Consider the following 17,684-nt stretch of genomic DNA (forward strand, 5'->3'; position numbering starts at 1 on the left):
ACTTGTATCCAACAATTTAAAAACACAACATCCTCATTTATTTAATTCAACATACAAAACGATAACACTGCCAACGAGTTCCATTTTACCTGGAATGAGGAACTGTTGTCGCTGTCAACAATCACAAATAAAGGCTTTCTTGTGTAGGGATAAAGATCTCCAGGATGTAAGCTAAAACAAGAGCATTGGTGTTTACATCTGATATGCCTGGCAATAGTTTTTGCACACAATTTGGCAATACTATTAATATATCTATTAGTGGTTTGGGTAGAAAATAGTCAAACTCACTAATCTTCTAATGACTAGGACCTACCAGTGCACTTCTTTGAGATGCCCCAGTTTTTTGGTTCGTATAATCTCCTCTCCATCTCTCCTAGCATTAGTGACCACACCCCCTAGGTCATAGGCAGCTGTGTAAAATTAAAAGACTTCAACAAAGACTCACATACACACCAAAATAATTTTCTTCTCTGATTGTAATTTAATTTTTTGGCTATGATGAAGGTAGAAAAAAAATAGCAAGTACTATAAACCAACAATTATCCACTTCATATTTTTTGGGCAATTCGTCAGTTTTTAATCAATCTGTGACAATTCATTTTTATGACTTACAAAATGTTCTTTACAGTTACAAAGCCAAATAAAACATTCTCAGCGATTAATATTCATGAGATAAAGTAAGTTGTGAAACTCGCAAATATTTCTCACATGTGAAAAAAAGTTGGTTTACAGTATTTCAATTTTTAAAACTTACGATCGTCTCCATGCTTCATGTTAGTCGGGCTGCCATCGGCTGAAATATACAGGAGTATTATACCGGTAGGTGGAAGTTCTTTGAACCCTGAGGCTAGGAATGTGTTCAGCTGGCTGTACGTGGGTTTGTACAGGAGGTACTTGTGGGGATTTTCTCGTCGATTGTTTCTCTCACCATTTTCCTGTATCAAAGCAAGATATTAAATTACTGATTATTTGTAGACTATCACATAATGGATTCCCAATTTCTGCAGGATTTTTGAAGTAAAAATTGCAAAATAGAAAACTACAAAATACAGATACTATTCATCACATAATTGCTGGTTCAAACTAAGTTTATATAAGGACAAACAACATCCAATTGTTGTGTGCTTGACTAACAAGTAACAATTTTTATAATGTACCTAACTTATGCCTTAACTTGAATTTACTCCTTAAGAAGGACAAAGCCTACATTTTATTTAGACAACACAACTGCATAGATTTTATCTCATTTTCAAAAGTTTGACTTGTATCATTTTTATAAATATATTTCACATGTCATTTTGAAGAACAAATTTCATTCATTTCCTGTAAACCTACTAAAAAATTATCATAATGCTGATTTTATTCTATTAATAATATCGTAATCTTAAACCAAAATGAAATCCCACAAAATAATTTCACATTAAGCATAAAAATTACTAAAGCTTCACATGTAAAAATTAAATTCTCAAAGAACTGAGCAAAATTGTTAGTGCATTAAGTTAATGTTACAACATCATCCTAAATTTGGTTAACATACAAAAAGCTATCACATGTCACATGTAGATCCAATTGATTTACCTCTTTTTTCATATATGATGGCAACAACTGGAATGAGATTTTATATTTTATTTCTTAAAATATAAAATTTGGAATTCTGATTGAACATATTTTTAATATTGTTTAATGGATGAATAGATTGAGCAGCAGGCATTGCCTATATATAAGCCTTCTCCAAATGTAGAACTCCAGGTTAAAAATTAGTTATTCTTTAAATATGTCATATCTTAAACAAATTACACCTTGCAATATACATGTAATCGTAATCGGTATCATTGCAGAAAAGGCCCAGAATGTTGTATAAGGACTTAATATGTTGTATGATGGCTTAGTATACTGTAAATCACTTTTTATTCACGAGAACTTTATTTTAGTGTGCTCGCGAAAATAAAATTCCCGTGTATAATAGTATTCCATAAGATTATATACAGCAATAACCACAATTCATGAAAATTTTGTCTCGCTAATCAAGAGTCGATGACTATCTCGCGAAAATAAGGCGTCGCGAAAATTTAGTAATCTACAGTATATTGTATAAAGGCATGCAGTAATACATGTAGTAACATACCAGTATTTCACCAGCAGAAATGGCATAATGTGCTGTATAGCTGCTCACAGTGTGCTGCATGATGGCATAGTATATACTTTGTAATAACTGTGTGTTGCATAAACCATGTTTTAACAGGTTGTATAGAAGCATTTGTGCATCCACAGATACACTGTGCATGAAGAAAATGTACATGTATACAGAAAAGTTTAAACTAGCCAAGTTCATTGTACTTACTCCAATTTTTTTTTTCTTTTACTGCACAATTCTTAACAATTTTTTGGATGAGTGGATAGTTTATAGAGCACTTCTCTGTCTGCTCTCCACTAATAAGCAAATACTGACAGTTGAAGCATATAAGTAAAAGTATTCTAAGGGCCAAATTAGGGCATTCAAAGTTGCCTTAATTACTTTTACAAGTAAACATACATATTCCTGAAGCTGAGATCAATGGGTTGCTGATTGGACTAAATTATGCACCGGGTACACATCTTCATACAAGCTGATACTTCATACCTGGATATGAAGACTCACACACTTACTTTAAACAGTGTGACAGATGTGGATTTCAGTATTATGTGCATGTATTACCTATGTATATAAAATATATGTACCTCAGCATGTATATTACTTACATATGGTGGTCTCCCAGGAGCAGGGGAGGCATCGTAAATTTGATTGGATAAATCTTCCTGGGGTTCTCTCTCCAAAGTCTGTAACATTCTAAACATGTCCAAGGTCAGTTCACTGTATTTCAGCTGCAAAAATAGAACACGAAATTTGCAACAGAAATTACTGTATGCTTACATCCATATTTGCTTAATAATTAAATAATTAAAGAAACATCACAAACTGTCTCAAAACAGTTGTATGCTTTAAGGTGCCAGTACCTGTATGGTATGTACTTGCAAGAAGGCATAGGTCAAAAAAGCTTATGCTGTTATCAACATTTTGAAGTACATTGTACATACTATTATACTAAACTGAACTCTCACAGAACTGGGTTAAAAGTTGACCAGCCTTAGTATAAATTTTTTACATTACCTGTTCTGAAGAGTTCCCCACTATCAGGATTTCCTGGAGTCTGAGTATAGCTGGGGTGCCCTTCTCTAGGGGAGGAGTATTTAGGGGGGTCAGTCTATGAGACAGAACAATGGGGGTACCGTCATGGTCCAAAACCCTCACTGTGCAGTCAGCCTTCAAAATAACCCAAGTTTAAATTACAACATTCAGTATCAGGCCTGGGGGCCATAAAACTCAGACAAGCTCACTTTTGATCTCAGTCTCACTTATCCACTATTTATTCCTTTGGAAAAAGTGACTGAGATAAAAAATGAGCTCGTCTAAGTCTCATGGCTCCCAATCCTGAGCTACGTGTATCTCAGTTCGAGACAAGAACATGGCTGATTTATTACATAAATAATCTGTGTTGAAAAAATCAAAATTAGATTTCTGGCATTGAACCTACGTCTTCAAACTCTCTGATTTCTGAGAGGACAGTTTTCCATTCATTCTGGTCCTCTGGCTGGTAGGTGGAAGTGTAATCATCTATCTGCTTACCAAGGTCCTACAACACATAAACATTAAAATTACTACAGTTAAAAAAGTCCCCCAAATGAACTTATAACACACCAACCATTAACTGTCTAGCTGACTTACTCTCTCTAGGTCTTTTACAAGCTTCATTTTCTTCAGCAATAAACAAACTAAAATGAACCTTGCATAAAAACGCAGCTTCTTGACCATCAGATCAGGCCTGTAATAAAATAAAATCACATCTGTCAGAATAAATTCACTTCATAATAATATCTTGCTTGCAGGCTATTTCATTTCTTCATTTCCCTTATAGATTACCCCCACCCCTCTCTTTCAATCCAAAGTCAAGAATTCTTTAAAAATGTGCCTGCATGTATATTTATTCAACTGATAATTAAGATTTTTTAAAAATTAGTTTACCTCTCCTCTTTGCTAGCCCTCGAGTAATACCCTCTCTGACGAATAGCTGAGTAGAAGTTGAAGGATTCATTCAGGTAATTAGTTTCACTGGTTCTCAAGCTACAAAACAAATCAAATGTTACTGAAGTAAGTCAAGTAACTGAACTGTGGCATTTCTTACAAATCTTCGTTACAATGACATTTCACAATGGTTTACATAAACTTTCTCAGTGCATGGACAATATTCTTTCTTTTTTATACTACAATTTGCATTTCTAAATGATTTATTATATCATGCATTGAAACGGCAAATTTCAGCAGTCTATGTATTAACTAATGCTGTTCAAACTGCTAAATAAAGAATATGGAGTACTTTTTCCAGTGGTCTGAATGACTGATTAGATAGATATATAAATTAAATTAGATAACTTATGTCTTTCATTCTACATAATGAAGTTTGCAATGATCTAGATATCTAAAATTCTAGCTTAGTTTGTTGTTAATTAATGTAGAGGTGTGTGAGTGTGCAGTTTCTCTCACAAAAACCTATGATCCTCAATGATTGAAATTGATATGAACAACTTAAATTAATGTACTTTCTCTTCTAAATGCTAAATGGTAAAACCACACTTTGAAATGACCAAAAGCCTGATGTAAACATATTCCCATTTGGGTTGTTAAGCATGTGTTTGAAATTATTCTGCATGTCGCAGTTGAACACTACTGATTACTTTCATTCAACATAAATAATTCAATATATTCTTTGATTTCAACTCTGAGGAAAATGATAGAGCTTATATACACAAAATAAACCAATAAATCATCCTAATGCCACACAAATATTATTAAAAAGGGATCTGTTACAAGCAATCTGCAGAATGTAGGTACATTGACATGTACGGTAGATGGGCAGAATCTATTAGACAACAATTTATTGAAAAGCTTCCACAGGCAAAGACAGGATTTAGACTTTCTGAGATGCATTTAACTTTGGGAAATACAATTTAGACTGACAGACATCTATTATGAAGTGTTTTTTTTTTCAAAGAGGTGTATAATATTTGAACTGTAGATACTGACTGACAAATACAACCTGCACTGCTAAGCTTAATAAAATGCTTATATCTAAGTTATATTTTGCACACAGTACCTAACTCTGAATTAATATTTGTTTCCTCATCATGAGTAGAATTGAGGATGGGTAAGTAACAAGAGGCCCAGGGGCCACAGCACTCACCTGAGCACATCAGCTAGAAAAAAACACATATCAGATCAGAACTTGAAAGTTAACTCAAGTAGAGGTGTGGGGGGGGGTTTCTCTCACAAAAACCCCCAAGGGGATCATAATTTGAACGAACTAGAATCTACATTACCTGAGGATGATTCCATACAAATATAACTAATCCTGGCTTTGAAGTACTTGAAAAGAAGATTTAAAAAGGTTTCCCTACATATTTCTATGTAAAACTTTGATCGGCCATTTTGGCCCCGCCCTACGCCCGGGGGTCATGACTTGAACAAACTTGAATCTACACTACCTGAGGATGATTCCATATGAGTTTCATCTTTCCTGGCCCAGTGGTTCTTGAGAAGAAGATTTTTTAAAAATGCCAATAATTTTTCTCTAATTCATGAGTATCTCCCCTTGGAAAAGGGCGTGGCCCTTCAATTGAACAAACTTGAATCCCCTTCACCCAAGTATACTTTGTGCCAAGTTTGGTTGAATTTGGCCCTGTGGTTCTTTATAATAATATTAAATTGTTAAAAGTTTACGACAACGACAACGCCAATGACAACAACGACAACGACAGACAACGGACAAATTTTGATCAGAAAAGCTCACTTGAGCCTTCGGCTCAGGTGAGCTAAAAATACATCTGATTTGAAAATTGTAGACTTGCAATCATTTTATCATTACATCCCTAAAAGCAAGCATGGCATTTAATAATACAGCCTAGTGATACCAGAATTAATTGTAATATTGACTATATCACTGAGCTACTAGTGAATATTGATTTACTGTACATGTATTAGAGTAAATACCCTTAATCAACACAAATATAGGACTCACACACAAGCATTCCATAAATTCCCTTGATACTTCGTAAAAGGTTGCAAAATTTCTATATATCTGAATAGTTTTTGTTGAACCCCTCTCGGATCGATAGATTAAAAGTGAAATTTCTGTTTTCATTACACAATATCAAATGATAATAAAAATATATGTACCAATCCATCATGATAAGCATAAGATTTGAAAGTCAATATGTTACACATAAAATACACAGAAATATTACGAAGCTCTCTTGGGAGCACCTCATAGATGCCTCTTTGTAACTGTGTAAGTGTGTAAAATACTTTTGCTGGACACTTAAGTTTACTTACTAGTAATGGTAGTAGAGTTGACCTATTTTGGATGCTACTTCTCCTATCTGCCATCTCTTTAAGCCATATTTGGTATCCAAAATTTGTCTGCAATTAGATTGTACAAAACCATTGCAATCATTATTTGAAAAGAAACACTAACTTTTTTTCTAAAAGGATATATTTATGTCCCCAGATCGAAAGACCCTGGGGTATGTTATTTTTGTCCTATCTGTCTATTTGTCTGTCTGTTGTCAACTTTAACCTAACCAATAACTATTGCGCTGTCAAGGGTAAGGCTTTAATATTTGACATGAGTGTTCATTATGACAAGGCCTTTCCATTGGTACAGAAATTTTTCATCATGTCACCTCAAATGTGACCTTTGACCTACATTTGAAAAACTCCAGAATTGTGTTACAATCAGGAACATAAGTGTTTCAAAAACACATCTTTTTTTAAAGTGTTTGACAACTAATGGTAAAAGTAAAGATGGCAATAATTTTGTTTTCACACTTATGGACACCTCTGTTTTGGTTTTCAGTTGCCCAACACTGATTTTACTAGTACTGGTTTGTACCTTTGACAAGAGATGGTTGAGGAAAAAAAGCATTAAATGAACCCCCAGTCTAATAAAATGCTATATCCTCCCTGGATTCAACATTGAACAACTTACTTCTTTTTTTATAAAGTCTGCAACCATAGAGGCTTGAACATTATAGCTTTCCCCACATATAAATTTTGATTGAATGAAGCATAAAAAAGGTAACTTGTCAAGAGAAAATAAGAGCTGTGTATAAAACACTTATGCCCCCTCCCTCAAATAACTGGAATTATTCTAAGTCCAAGAGGCATAACTCTGTCTTTAATGATAAATCTGTATACCAAATTTCATTTCAAGATGTGAAACCTCTGGGAAGAAAATGAACGGAAACTGCAAATTATTGAAATTTTTCTAAGTCCAAGGGGCATAACTCTGACTAACATGATCCGATCGTACCCAAAACAAAATTTAATCTAGATATTCTTAAATTGAATCTGTATACCAAATTCCATAACAATATGTGCAACCTCTGCGAAGAAAATGAATGAAACTAATGGTGGTAAGACACACAGACCGACCGACAGACAGCAGCAAAACAATATGTCCTCCCTTCTTTGAAAGGGGGGGGGGGGATAAAAATCAATGCACTGTGATTAAAAATTCATGCATGACCTTGACATAAGTTGACTGTCATAACATGCAACAGGGATTGACATTAACGGTTGTCCGATTGCCCGGAACAAGTAAATTCTCAGTTCGGGCAAGTGAAACTATCAATGTACTTGTCCGATCGGGCAAGTGGATATTTCTGACAGAAACATTTTTTTTAATCTCACATAAGTTTATAAACAACACAATAAATCAAACACTTGATTTCCGCCAAAAACGGGACATTGTTATTGCATTCGGAATCCCTCGGTAGCGTTTCTGGATCTTACCTTTATTCAGAAATCGGGTTCGTTATTCTGTTTTCTTTTGTAGTTTAAAAAAATACAATTATCTGTCTGACAACTTACATTACAGTCTTATTATGAAAGAGAGATTACAGAATACTTTCTCTAACCAATTAAGGAATTATATGAAGAACACCAATTATTCACGGTGCATGATGTATTCTTCCTTCTGGCTTCACCTCAATTTTTTATAGGAAAAATTAGAATTTCAAACAAAAATCGTAAGAAAATAATATTCCTGCATACTCTGTGTTTTCAGGATAGTTACATGTAAATGACAGGAAAGTGTTTTATATACATGTACATTTACAAAATTAATATAGCATCACCATCATATCAACATTTTTTTCTGGCAGTAATAACTTCAAAACAGAGATTAATTTGTCAACTTTTATAATTACAACAAATTAAAGTACAATAACTGTTTTTTTTTTTCTTAAAAATTTTGGGCAACCAAATTTTGCATTCGGACAAGTCAAAATTGTAGTTCACTTGCCCGAAGGACAAGTGGAAATAAAAGTTAATGTCTACCCCTGTGCAAGTACGTATTGAACTTACTCCTTTCATTGATGAATATGAAATAACTCTCTAACATAATATTAGTTTAAGACTGATGTCAAAGTAGTGGATAGTACTGATTACCTATGTTGCTGCTGAAATTTCCAGAGCTTTGTGTAAACATCAAAAGTTCTGCCAAAATAGGACTGCCACTGTTTGTGTCCATACTGAGGGAGGTCCCTGCAGAAAAAATAAGTTTTTGTTACAAACAAAAATATCCAAGATTATAGAGGTCACCTTGACAGGGGATTGATATCAGTTGCCTCATTGCTCAGGGCAAGTAAATTCTCAGTTCAGGCAAGTAAAACTACTGTACACATAGTAAATTTAGCGATGTATTCTATTTAACGATTTTGGTGGAAAGCAGAGTCTGCTAAATCAAGTACAAAGCTAAATGTCCAGTTTATCATACACTTTAATTAAATATTTCTAGTACGTGTACGTTCAGATAGTGCTAAATCAAACCTATGCTAACCTGTTAAAAAAATATTTTATGTCAAATATAGTATAGCCAAATATAATACATTTACAGTTTATATTCAATGTATTTGTTTGTTTGGCAAGTCAATATTTATGAAAGAAACACACTTACTAGTTTGTAAAGGAAATATCTTAAACATTTGATTTCTACCAGGACTGTGATAAAGTCTTTCTCTGTAGCTTTTATAGAGAGGTAATTCCATATCAACATTCATTCAACATGTTCAATGATCAAAATTGTAAGAAATAAATTCTGCTTTTTTTTCAGTTAAACCAAAATACCCTCTCAATCCAGGGATTTTCCATATCGAACTGGGATCCCAGGCCCTTGGAATTGGGATTTTATGGCTATTTATAAAAAAAATGAGAGTTTTTTATAGGCTACTGTAAGTCTAAATTTCAAGAAGTGAGTCAGAATAAAGTTTATTACCAAAACAAAAAGATTCTGTTCTTTTTAGTGATAAAAGTTATCATTTACTTACAGTTTGCAATGGATCTATTCCAGGACTTGTATTGGTTATACCGTTAAATTTTAAATGTAAATTATTAAGGAGAAAATTACGTGGAAAAAATGGAGGGTTTTGAAATTTGGAATTGGATCTAAATTCAGCCTAAGAGGGGGAAGTGGAAAGTCCCTGCAATTTGATGATATTTCTGAACATTCTTAAATAAAATAACTATAATCATGAAAATTTAGTAGTTTATTGTTCTGAAATGAGCTTGAAATAATGAAAAGAACAGGGTTTGACATTAAGCTTTTGGAATACTAGACCACTTGGGCTACTCTGGCAAATTTTTAATAGCCCTGAACCTTTAACCACTAGCCCTGACCAAACTTGAGAAAAAATATTTAAAGCACGAAATAACTCTTTTTTATAATCTGTTTAATTGTATTGGTTTATCTTTACCAATGTAAATAATATTTTAATAACAAAATTTTCCCGGACACGTCAACCTCGAAACTAGGTCATATACATGCGGCTTGTCGTGTTTAGTCCTAACTTAACTTAATCAACTTGTATACAATATTATTAATATGAAATCATTAAAATTGTTCAGAGAATTTAATTATAGTAAAATTAATGTTATTAACATATAATTTTATTGCCATTTACACGGTTTACTAATGTCGTAAACGTGAATCTTTCAATCAGCAATCCTAGGATGACTCCACTTTGCTCCATTCAAACCTCCGATGTGATAGGTGGAGGGATACGCAACAGGTCGATAAATTTCTCTGCTGGAAACAGCCTTGTCACTCATTTCATATTTCGCCCTGCCTCAAGTTCCTCGAAAAGGTTTCTTTTAAATATTTGTCTAATTTTTCTTTGTATTTTGCTCCATATGTTAAGTAGTCTTTGAAAGCAAGAACATAGTGCTGGGCATGCCTAACTCGTATTTCGAAAGTATAACATTTGAATGAAATTCAAATAAAATCACATGACTGAAACAGCAAGATGGTAGAACACCTTTGACGTCCGAGGGTAGTGTGTGAGGAACAAGCCATCTGAGGAGCTCCGAGTGTGTATCTTTCGACAATGACAATCGTAAATACTCAGCCATTTCCACAATCCATAAATAGCTTATTGTTTCTCTTTAGGAAAATGGCTGAGTAGTAACAAATGCCCACAATGACTGCTGTTATTAATACTATATGAATAATAGTGCTTCAGTTATGCTGTCTGTACTCTGTATGTATTTTTCTTCCTACTACGCAGTTAGAAACATTTTGATTTTATCTTTCATTGAAAATAAATTTGTTTTAAAATATATAATAAGTTTCTTTATTTTCTTACACCACCAGTCGGTCTAGTACATAGGCATTTTACCTGACCTGACCCATGTTTTACTAGACAGTGAGTAGACTTAGTGCCTTAATGTCAAACCCTAAAAGAAATAAGGTCAGAATTCTTGTATAAATGCTGAACAATGAGAAATAATCAGGACTGTAATACTTTCAATGTTCTCACTCATTGAAATATCTATTTTGAGTACTTTTACAATTGCCTCCAAAATAGATTCATCTTCAAAATATTGTCTCATTTGAAAAGAAAGATGCATTTATGAGGGATTAAATTTGAAGCCAAAGTCCAGATTATGACTGGAATTCAGACTCCAAACTTTAGGGGGTTCAAGTTGAAAAGGTTAAAGGTCAGTTGAATAACAAGTTTATGGAACCAATAAACTCATTAAAGCTATTTACTGGGAGTGCCTCTATATTAAGTGCCTGTCTCAGAGAAAACCATGCAAAATGGTCCAGAGGCAAGTTTCTCTGATAGCCTTCAAACTTTGTGAGCCAAATCTACCATGCATGAATGAAACTCAAACAAATTTTTATCGGGCTGATCAAACTCATATAAGTTTTATGGCCTGTTACTAAAAATAGCTCATATGCAACAAAATTAGAGGTAATTTTTTAAACATTTTAGTCATATTTTGAGGAGAAATAAAATTGCAATTTTACAAGCTAATTAGATATTCTTTTTTGTAGTAAAAGGATGAAGGTTAGTTCTTCACAAATGCATAGTCAAAATGATTTACATCCATTTTGTTTTAGTGCAAAAAGGTCATGAAATTGGCACTTTTCCAATTTTTGGAAAAAGTGACAATTTTAGGTAGAATTGATATTGCTGTAACAACCAGTGAGGGTATTTGAATCCAATAAATGTTGTTGCTTATTGTTAAGGATGCTTATGTTAACAAAATGTGAAAAAACTGTCGTTGGCAAATATATATTTTAGAAAATATTGAAAGTCAAAGTTTGTTAAATTTTCAAATCAAAAATTTTAAGAATACAGTAAACTTCTCCAAAAATGAAAAAAAAAAATTCTGGATTTTTTTTTATCAGTATTTCAGAATTTAGACACACATAGCCACAATTCAATAAATAATGACTGAATCCCAAAAAAAAAACATCATGTAAAGGGAGGGGGGATTTATGAATTCCTTATAAACCATTACATGGATAATGTAAAAGCCTTAAATTTAATTACCTTTTATACACATTTGCTAGATAGTTACAAAAGTGAACACATCATTCATCATACTAGTCATTCGATCAACATATTCATTTGAGTTTTAAGGGGACGACCATTTGATTCTGGGGGGGGGGGGGGGGGCTGGCAGATTTTAGAAATAAATAATCTGTCCTTGACAATGTTGAAAAATAAATAATCTGTCCTCCACTGCAAAGAAAATAAATAATCTGACATTGACTGATGATATTCAAATATTGTGAGAAATACCTTTTTTATTTCAGTGTAATTTAACCTCGCCATCTTCAATTCACCTATTTCTTTTGGCTCGCTTCGCTCGCCATTTTAGAACCAAATAATATTAATAAAATGAGATAAAAAAAACATCCTTGTGCACGTAACACAATGGCCAAATGCATCAATCCAATTAGCAATCTTTTTATATAAATGTGAGAAGAAAGAAGATGAATGTATGACCATGATGACCACTACCACAAGCATCATTGATAAGACAATACTTGCGGTACAGACTGGATACTAGTAGTCAGTTAACCTACACGACAATGTGCACTCAGTTGGTGTGATGAATCACTTAAATACAAGCCAATTCTTATGCACGGCAAAAATTAATTTTCTTGTAAAGAAATTATACCTACACTGTAACAATGTTAATATAGCCCAATTTTTTTTTATTTTTTAAGAATCACTGACGAATTAAAGGGGGACGTAGGGGGGGGGGGGCGCATGCCCCCCCCCTCCCCCTTAAAATTGTCAAAGTATGATAATAATGATATTAATAATGCCATACTTTGGTACAATACCACTATTTTTGTGCCTAGTTTTACTCTTAAAATACACGAAAACCCAGGAGTTTCCGGGGGCTTTGCCCCCTGGACCCCCTTCAATCAAATAAATATGACATCACTAGCATTAATAATGTCATACTTTGGTACATAACTAACAAATACCACTACTTTTGTGCCTAGTTTTACTCTTAGAATACACAAAACACCAGTAGCTTTCGGGGGCTTCGTCCCCTGGGCCCCCACAAAGGGCTTCGTCCTGGACCCACTAGGGTCCTTTTGGCGGTCCCAAGACCCCCTGTCTATACAGTTATCCATCCCCCACCCCCCAATCACAAATCCTGTATCCGTCATGATAATCACTTGAAGGTATCAATTTATCAAGGTACCTTAAGACAAAGAAGAAAATAAATAATCTGTCCTTGATACTCTTGAAAATAAATTATCTTCCCTTGACTGGCATGAAAATAAATAATTTGTCTCAACAAAATTTGCCAACCCCCCCCCCCCCCCTTCAGAATCAAATTGTCATCCCTTAAGAGGAACAATTTCTACAAATTTCAAATTTCATCGATACAAACATTGAGATATATTTCAGACAACTGCTTTTTTTATGGAGGAGGTGCAATGACTTGATTTTTTTTTGACGAATGAAACAATACGTACACTCTCTTCTTTGTGAGCTATTCAACTCAACTTGAATTCGTCTACAATTAAACACAATCTGGACAATTTACTGTTCTCTCACATTCTTCCAGGGACGTAGCAACAAGGGTGGGGGGGGGGCACGAAATAGGATTTTCGACTTTGATGAATATAATTTTCGATTTTTTTTCCCTTGTCAACTTTTTCAGGTAAGTGAAAAAAATTTCTCTGGTTAGCCCCCCTACTTTCAAAAACGATGCTAAGTGCCTGTCTTCATACTTTGAAATGAAATATTATTGTAAATTTCAAGGGCAAAGGTATTTACATGTATCATAATTAATTGTCCCCCGCTTAAGGTCATACGCAACATAGTTTGAACATTATTAGGTTCTTCCCTGGAGTTGAAGAGTTCCACTAAATGAAGGACCTGTGTGCAATGCTTTACATGTCTACATACAAATTTATACACCTCTTCTAAAACAAATTTGATGGGAAAAAAATCTAGAATTTATATTTTGTAATTTTTGTATATTTTTCTTTGAATAAAGCTAAAATTTTCATAATTTGATATCTTCCCAAAAACCCTGGTAATGCATGTTGATTTTTTGCCTGTGAACATCTGATGTCAATATAATCTTTAATTAAGAATATCTTGAAAAGTTATCAGTAGATAAATTACGTTGCGAATGTCCTTAAAAAGTGGAGGATATTAATTTGGGTCTGTCTGTCTGTCCGTCTAGCTGTCTGTCTGTCTGTAACGCCTTTGTTTCCACACAATATCTCGAGAACCCTTTTAACTTTTTACAATTAAATTTTACAGAACAACTCCCTGTGGCCGAAGCAATTACCCTATTGATTTTGAAGTCAAACGTTCGAAGTTCATGGTTGTAAATTTATACATATTGTCTGTGTGTAACACTATCCTTTTCGGGCGATATTTCAAGAAGATTTTGAGCTTTTGCAAAACTCCCTAGGACCTCTCTCACCCTTCTCAAAGTCCCCCCCCCCCCCGTTTGTTTTATTAGTATTTATTGTATTACATGTCGCTATTTTCAGCAGAGGGGCATGAGGAGACTTATAACGTATAAAACAGGTTCTCGGCGAGTTTTATATTCTTATTACATCTATTAGAACTGTTTATTAAAAGTTAAATTAGACACCATGCATTGTATAAAATTATGACAATTATCGAATGTGAATATAAACATGTATGTGACTTCATCTTTGCATATAATTATCGCCAGGTAAAAGCGGTTCCAATGTGTAGTGATACGTTTCTCGCTTCTCATGTGAGAGGTCCCGGGTTCGAATCCCGGACGATCCATTTTTTTCCGATTTTTTTTATTTTTTACTAAATGATAGTTTTCAGCATGTAAAATGAAAAATTTATGAGGTATGGCTTGTACAAACTCATAAAATCATCATTACAGTGTGATAATTATTCCACATAAAAAGAATCTTCTATACACATAAAAAGAATAAGCAATCAAATCTTTATAAATATCCATATTGGCATATTTTATTTGCTTCAGTATACATTATATACTAATCCGAGATTTCCCGCACAAGTCACAGGCGCGTAGCATCGTTTTTGAAAGGGGGGGGGGGGGCAGCCAGAGAAATTTTTTTTACTTACCTGAAAAAGTTGACAAGCAAAAAAAAAAGGAAAAAGTTTGCCCGAAGTCGAAAAAATCCATACTACATTTGCAGTTCATTGTTTAGAATCAGAGGAATCTCGGATTACATGTATACATTTGATAATTCTACAAATTCAGTTAAGGGGATCCATCTCATTTGCAGTTCATCATTAAAAGTGAGGGGGCCAACCACGCTTTCAATTGACATTTCCTATAGTATGAGTAAGGTTGGGAAAAAAAGTGGGGGGGGGGGGGGGCAGGGCCCCCCCCCCGTTGCTACGCCCTTGAGTCATAATATAAAAGCGGGGTTTAGAATCAGAGGAATCTCGGATTACATGTATACATTTGATAATTCTACAAATTCAGTTAAGGGGATCCGTCTCCCCACCCCCTCCCCTCGAACTGCGCATTGTTTACATTTGCCCTTACGGAAGACATATAAATTCTCTGAATTAGCTTGTTTCAACTTTACGGTGTCCCAGGCTTGACAAAAAAGACTTAATACACTCTGAGAACTTCAAACATGCTAGACGTTTTTCAGTGCTTCTGTCACAATCAACTACACGAGATATTCCTCTGTTTCATGACACGGAATCTAGGAAAATTTATAAAAATCACATTCTTGTGAATTTTTACTCATTTTGTTTGCATTAAATTGTGAGTTTTTCCATAGAAAGTTGACTGCTTTTATGTGTCATTATTAATTTCCCCAAAGACATTTTACAGTGCAATTATTTACCTTTAAAAAAGGAGAGTTGCGCAAGGGGACCTAACTCTGACTAGGCAAATGCAAAAAAAATCTAACTATTAATATTAGAATTAAAGGCATTTAAATGAAAAAAGATTTCTTTTCTATTAATGAACAATTTCTAAAAATTTAGTATGTCATGAAAATACCATTTAATCATTTATGTAACATTTTTTAGCATAAAATGGCATGTTTTAATTTAAGATTAATATTGAAAAATTCACCCGTAATTGGAATTTTTTTCTGTGGTGCAGAGTTGTTTGCCAACGACAATTTTTTAATATGTTTTTCTTCTATATTGAATAAATTGAAAACAGTATAATTCAAATAAAAAAATCATCCTCGCTTCAAGATACGATTAACCAAACTTTGAAAAAAAAGCCTTGATTGCTAAAATCTAGATTCTTTGTATATTCCCTGATATAATGTGGCTAAATACAAAATATATATGTAAATTTTTTTTAATGAATATAATTAACTACTATTGCACTTTCATAACATATGCAACATTGAAATAAAAATTATAGCAAATATGTTTAAAAGACGCACTTAAAATGCATCATTTTCAATGAATGTCAATGCTCGTTTTACACTTTTTTATAGGAAAACAAATAATCCCCGTTACTAAAAATAGAAACAACTTACGACAAAATGTAAATCATATTTTAGGTCATTTGGACCAAATCTTTATTTGTATGGGTCACTTTTCAATTTACTACGATAATGCATCTGGACAATTTTTTTCAATTTGCATGGTTTTCTCTGAGACAGGCACTTAATCTAATTAATAAGTAAAACTATTTTCTTTCCTGTATTGTCCTTAAAGAATAAATACGAATATTGACGTTATTACTTGTGAAAGAAAACATAAAGTTTCAAATGCAACTCATACAATTTGACAATTTAATTTCACTATTTAAAAAACCAAAAAGACAGAGAGAATTCGAGTTCAATATGGGAAATCTAGCTGCAGGTCATTATCATAATTTATTTGCATTAAATTTCCAGAGAACTAGTTACAAATGTACAAACCTTAACCCATTGAATAATTGCTTTGATTTTTCCAGTAGATGACAGAATTCATTCACAATTTTCTTTTCGTTTTCATCCAAAACTGGAAGGCTCACATCACTTGTCGACATTTTGTTGTGGTAGCATCGCCAGCACTCTCCAATCCAAAAAGAAAGTAAACGATGTACGAAAAAGAACAACACAGCGTTATACAAGAACTCAACATTTGATTAAAGATAAAATAAATATAATTTAATATTTCTAAACCCCTGACTATTTAATTTTGGACTAACGAAAATTGTGAAATGAAAGTCGATTTTATTTGGAGAGTATATAAATCCAGGTTATTTGTGCGCTTGAATGAAAACGAGCATGGTTTTAGTCTCGTTCAACCAGACCCTCGGCTGTCTCCGTAAATCTCCGACCACCCAGAGGGTCTGGTAAAGATACGTAATATCGTTTGTAACGCCAAAACGAGGCTTACCAAAATTCTGGTAAAGTTTTTGATTGGCTGAAAAGAACACACCTCCATAATTTAAACAAATACATGGTAAATCGACAGAAAAATAACTTAAAGTATTAAAAGTTAAATGTCTAAAGGTTAAAGCAGAAAAAGAGGAATAATTTTATTGTTTACGGTAATGTCAACGGGTTAAAGGTAAGTGTGCTTTATAAAATGTCTTGCATTTTTTTTTTATTTCCGGAAGTTAAAGTGAAAGTAGTGCAGCTACCTGCGGAATACATGTTTCTTCGATTGATGTTGTAATTACTCGTTTTATGTCCAAAATTAAAGATCAGTTTATCAATATAAACTCACAATCTAACAGAAGAAACATGTTAAAGATTCGTTTCAAAAAAAGGTCATCAAAACATAAACAAGATAGCGCCCTCTGACGGTAACAAACGCTTATGTGACTCTTTACCAGA

At 33.5% G+C, this 17,684-nt stretch overlaps 1 protein-coding gene across 2 annotated transcripts in view; it reads right to left on the minus strand.

The window, feature by feature from the left end:
• Positions 1-17,000, minus strand: part of LOC134283510 (protein SCAI-like) — a 19,090-nt gene extending 2,090 nt beyond the window's left edge. Inside the window, exons 1-12 of one of the 2 annotated variants that reach the window (XM_062765970.1) lie at positions 16,779-17,000; positions 8,543-8,638; positions 6,425-6,511; positions 4,061-4,159; positions 3,764-3,860; positions 3,573-3,671; positions 3,149-3,301; positions 2,740-2,862; positions 1,579-1,605; positions 755-935; positions 314-410; positions 90-171 (exon numbers count right to left, since the gene is read on the minus strand). In XM_062765970.1, the coding sequence (XP_062621954.1) occupies positions 90-171; positions 314-410; positions 755-935; positions 1,579-1,605; positions 2,740-2,862; positions 3,149-3,301; positions 3,573-3,671; positions 3,764-3,860; positions 4,061-4,159; positions 6,425-6,511; positions 8,543-8,638; positions 16,779-16,888 (1,251 nt within the window). In that variant the 5' untranslated portion in view covers positions 16,889-17,000. The remainder of the gene's footprint in view (positions 1-89; positions 172-313; positions 411-754; positions 936-1,578; positions 1,606-2,739; positions 2,863-3,148; positions 3,302-3,572; positions 3,672-3,763; positions 3,861-4,060; positions 4,160-6,424; positions 6,512-8,542; positions 8,639-16,778) is intronic. The other variant, XM_062765971.1, reaches the window with a different exon arrangement.
• Positions 17,001-17,684: the final 684 nt, after the last annotated feature.

Source organism: Saccostrea cucullata, unplaced genomic scaffold, assembly GCF_032062105.1.
Source record: "Saccostrea cucullata isolate Sc308-1 unplaced genomic scaffold, CSIRO_AGI_Scuc_v1 ctg162, whole genome shotgun sequence".
In the NCBI taxonomy this organism is placed as follows: domain Eukaryota; kingdom Metazoa; phylum Mollusca; class Bivalvia; order Ostreida; family Ostreidae; genus Saccostrea; species Saccostrea cuccullata.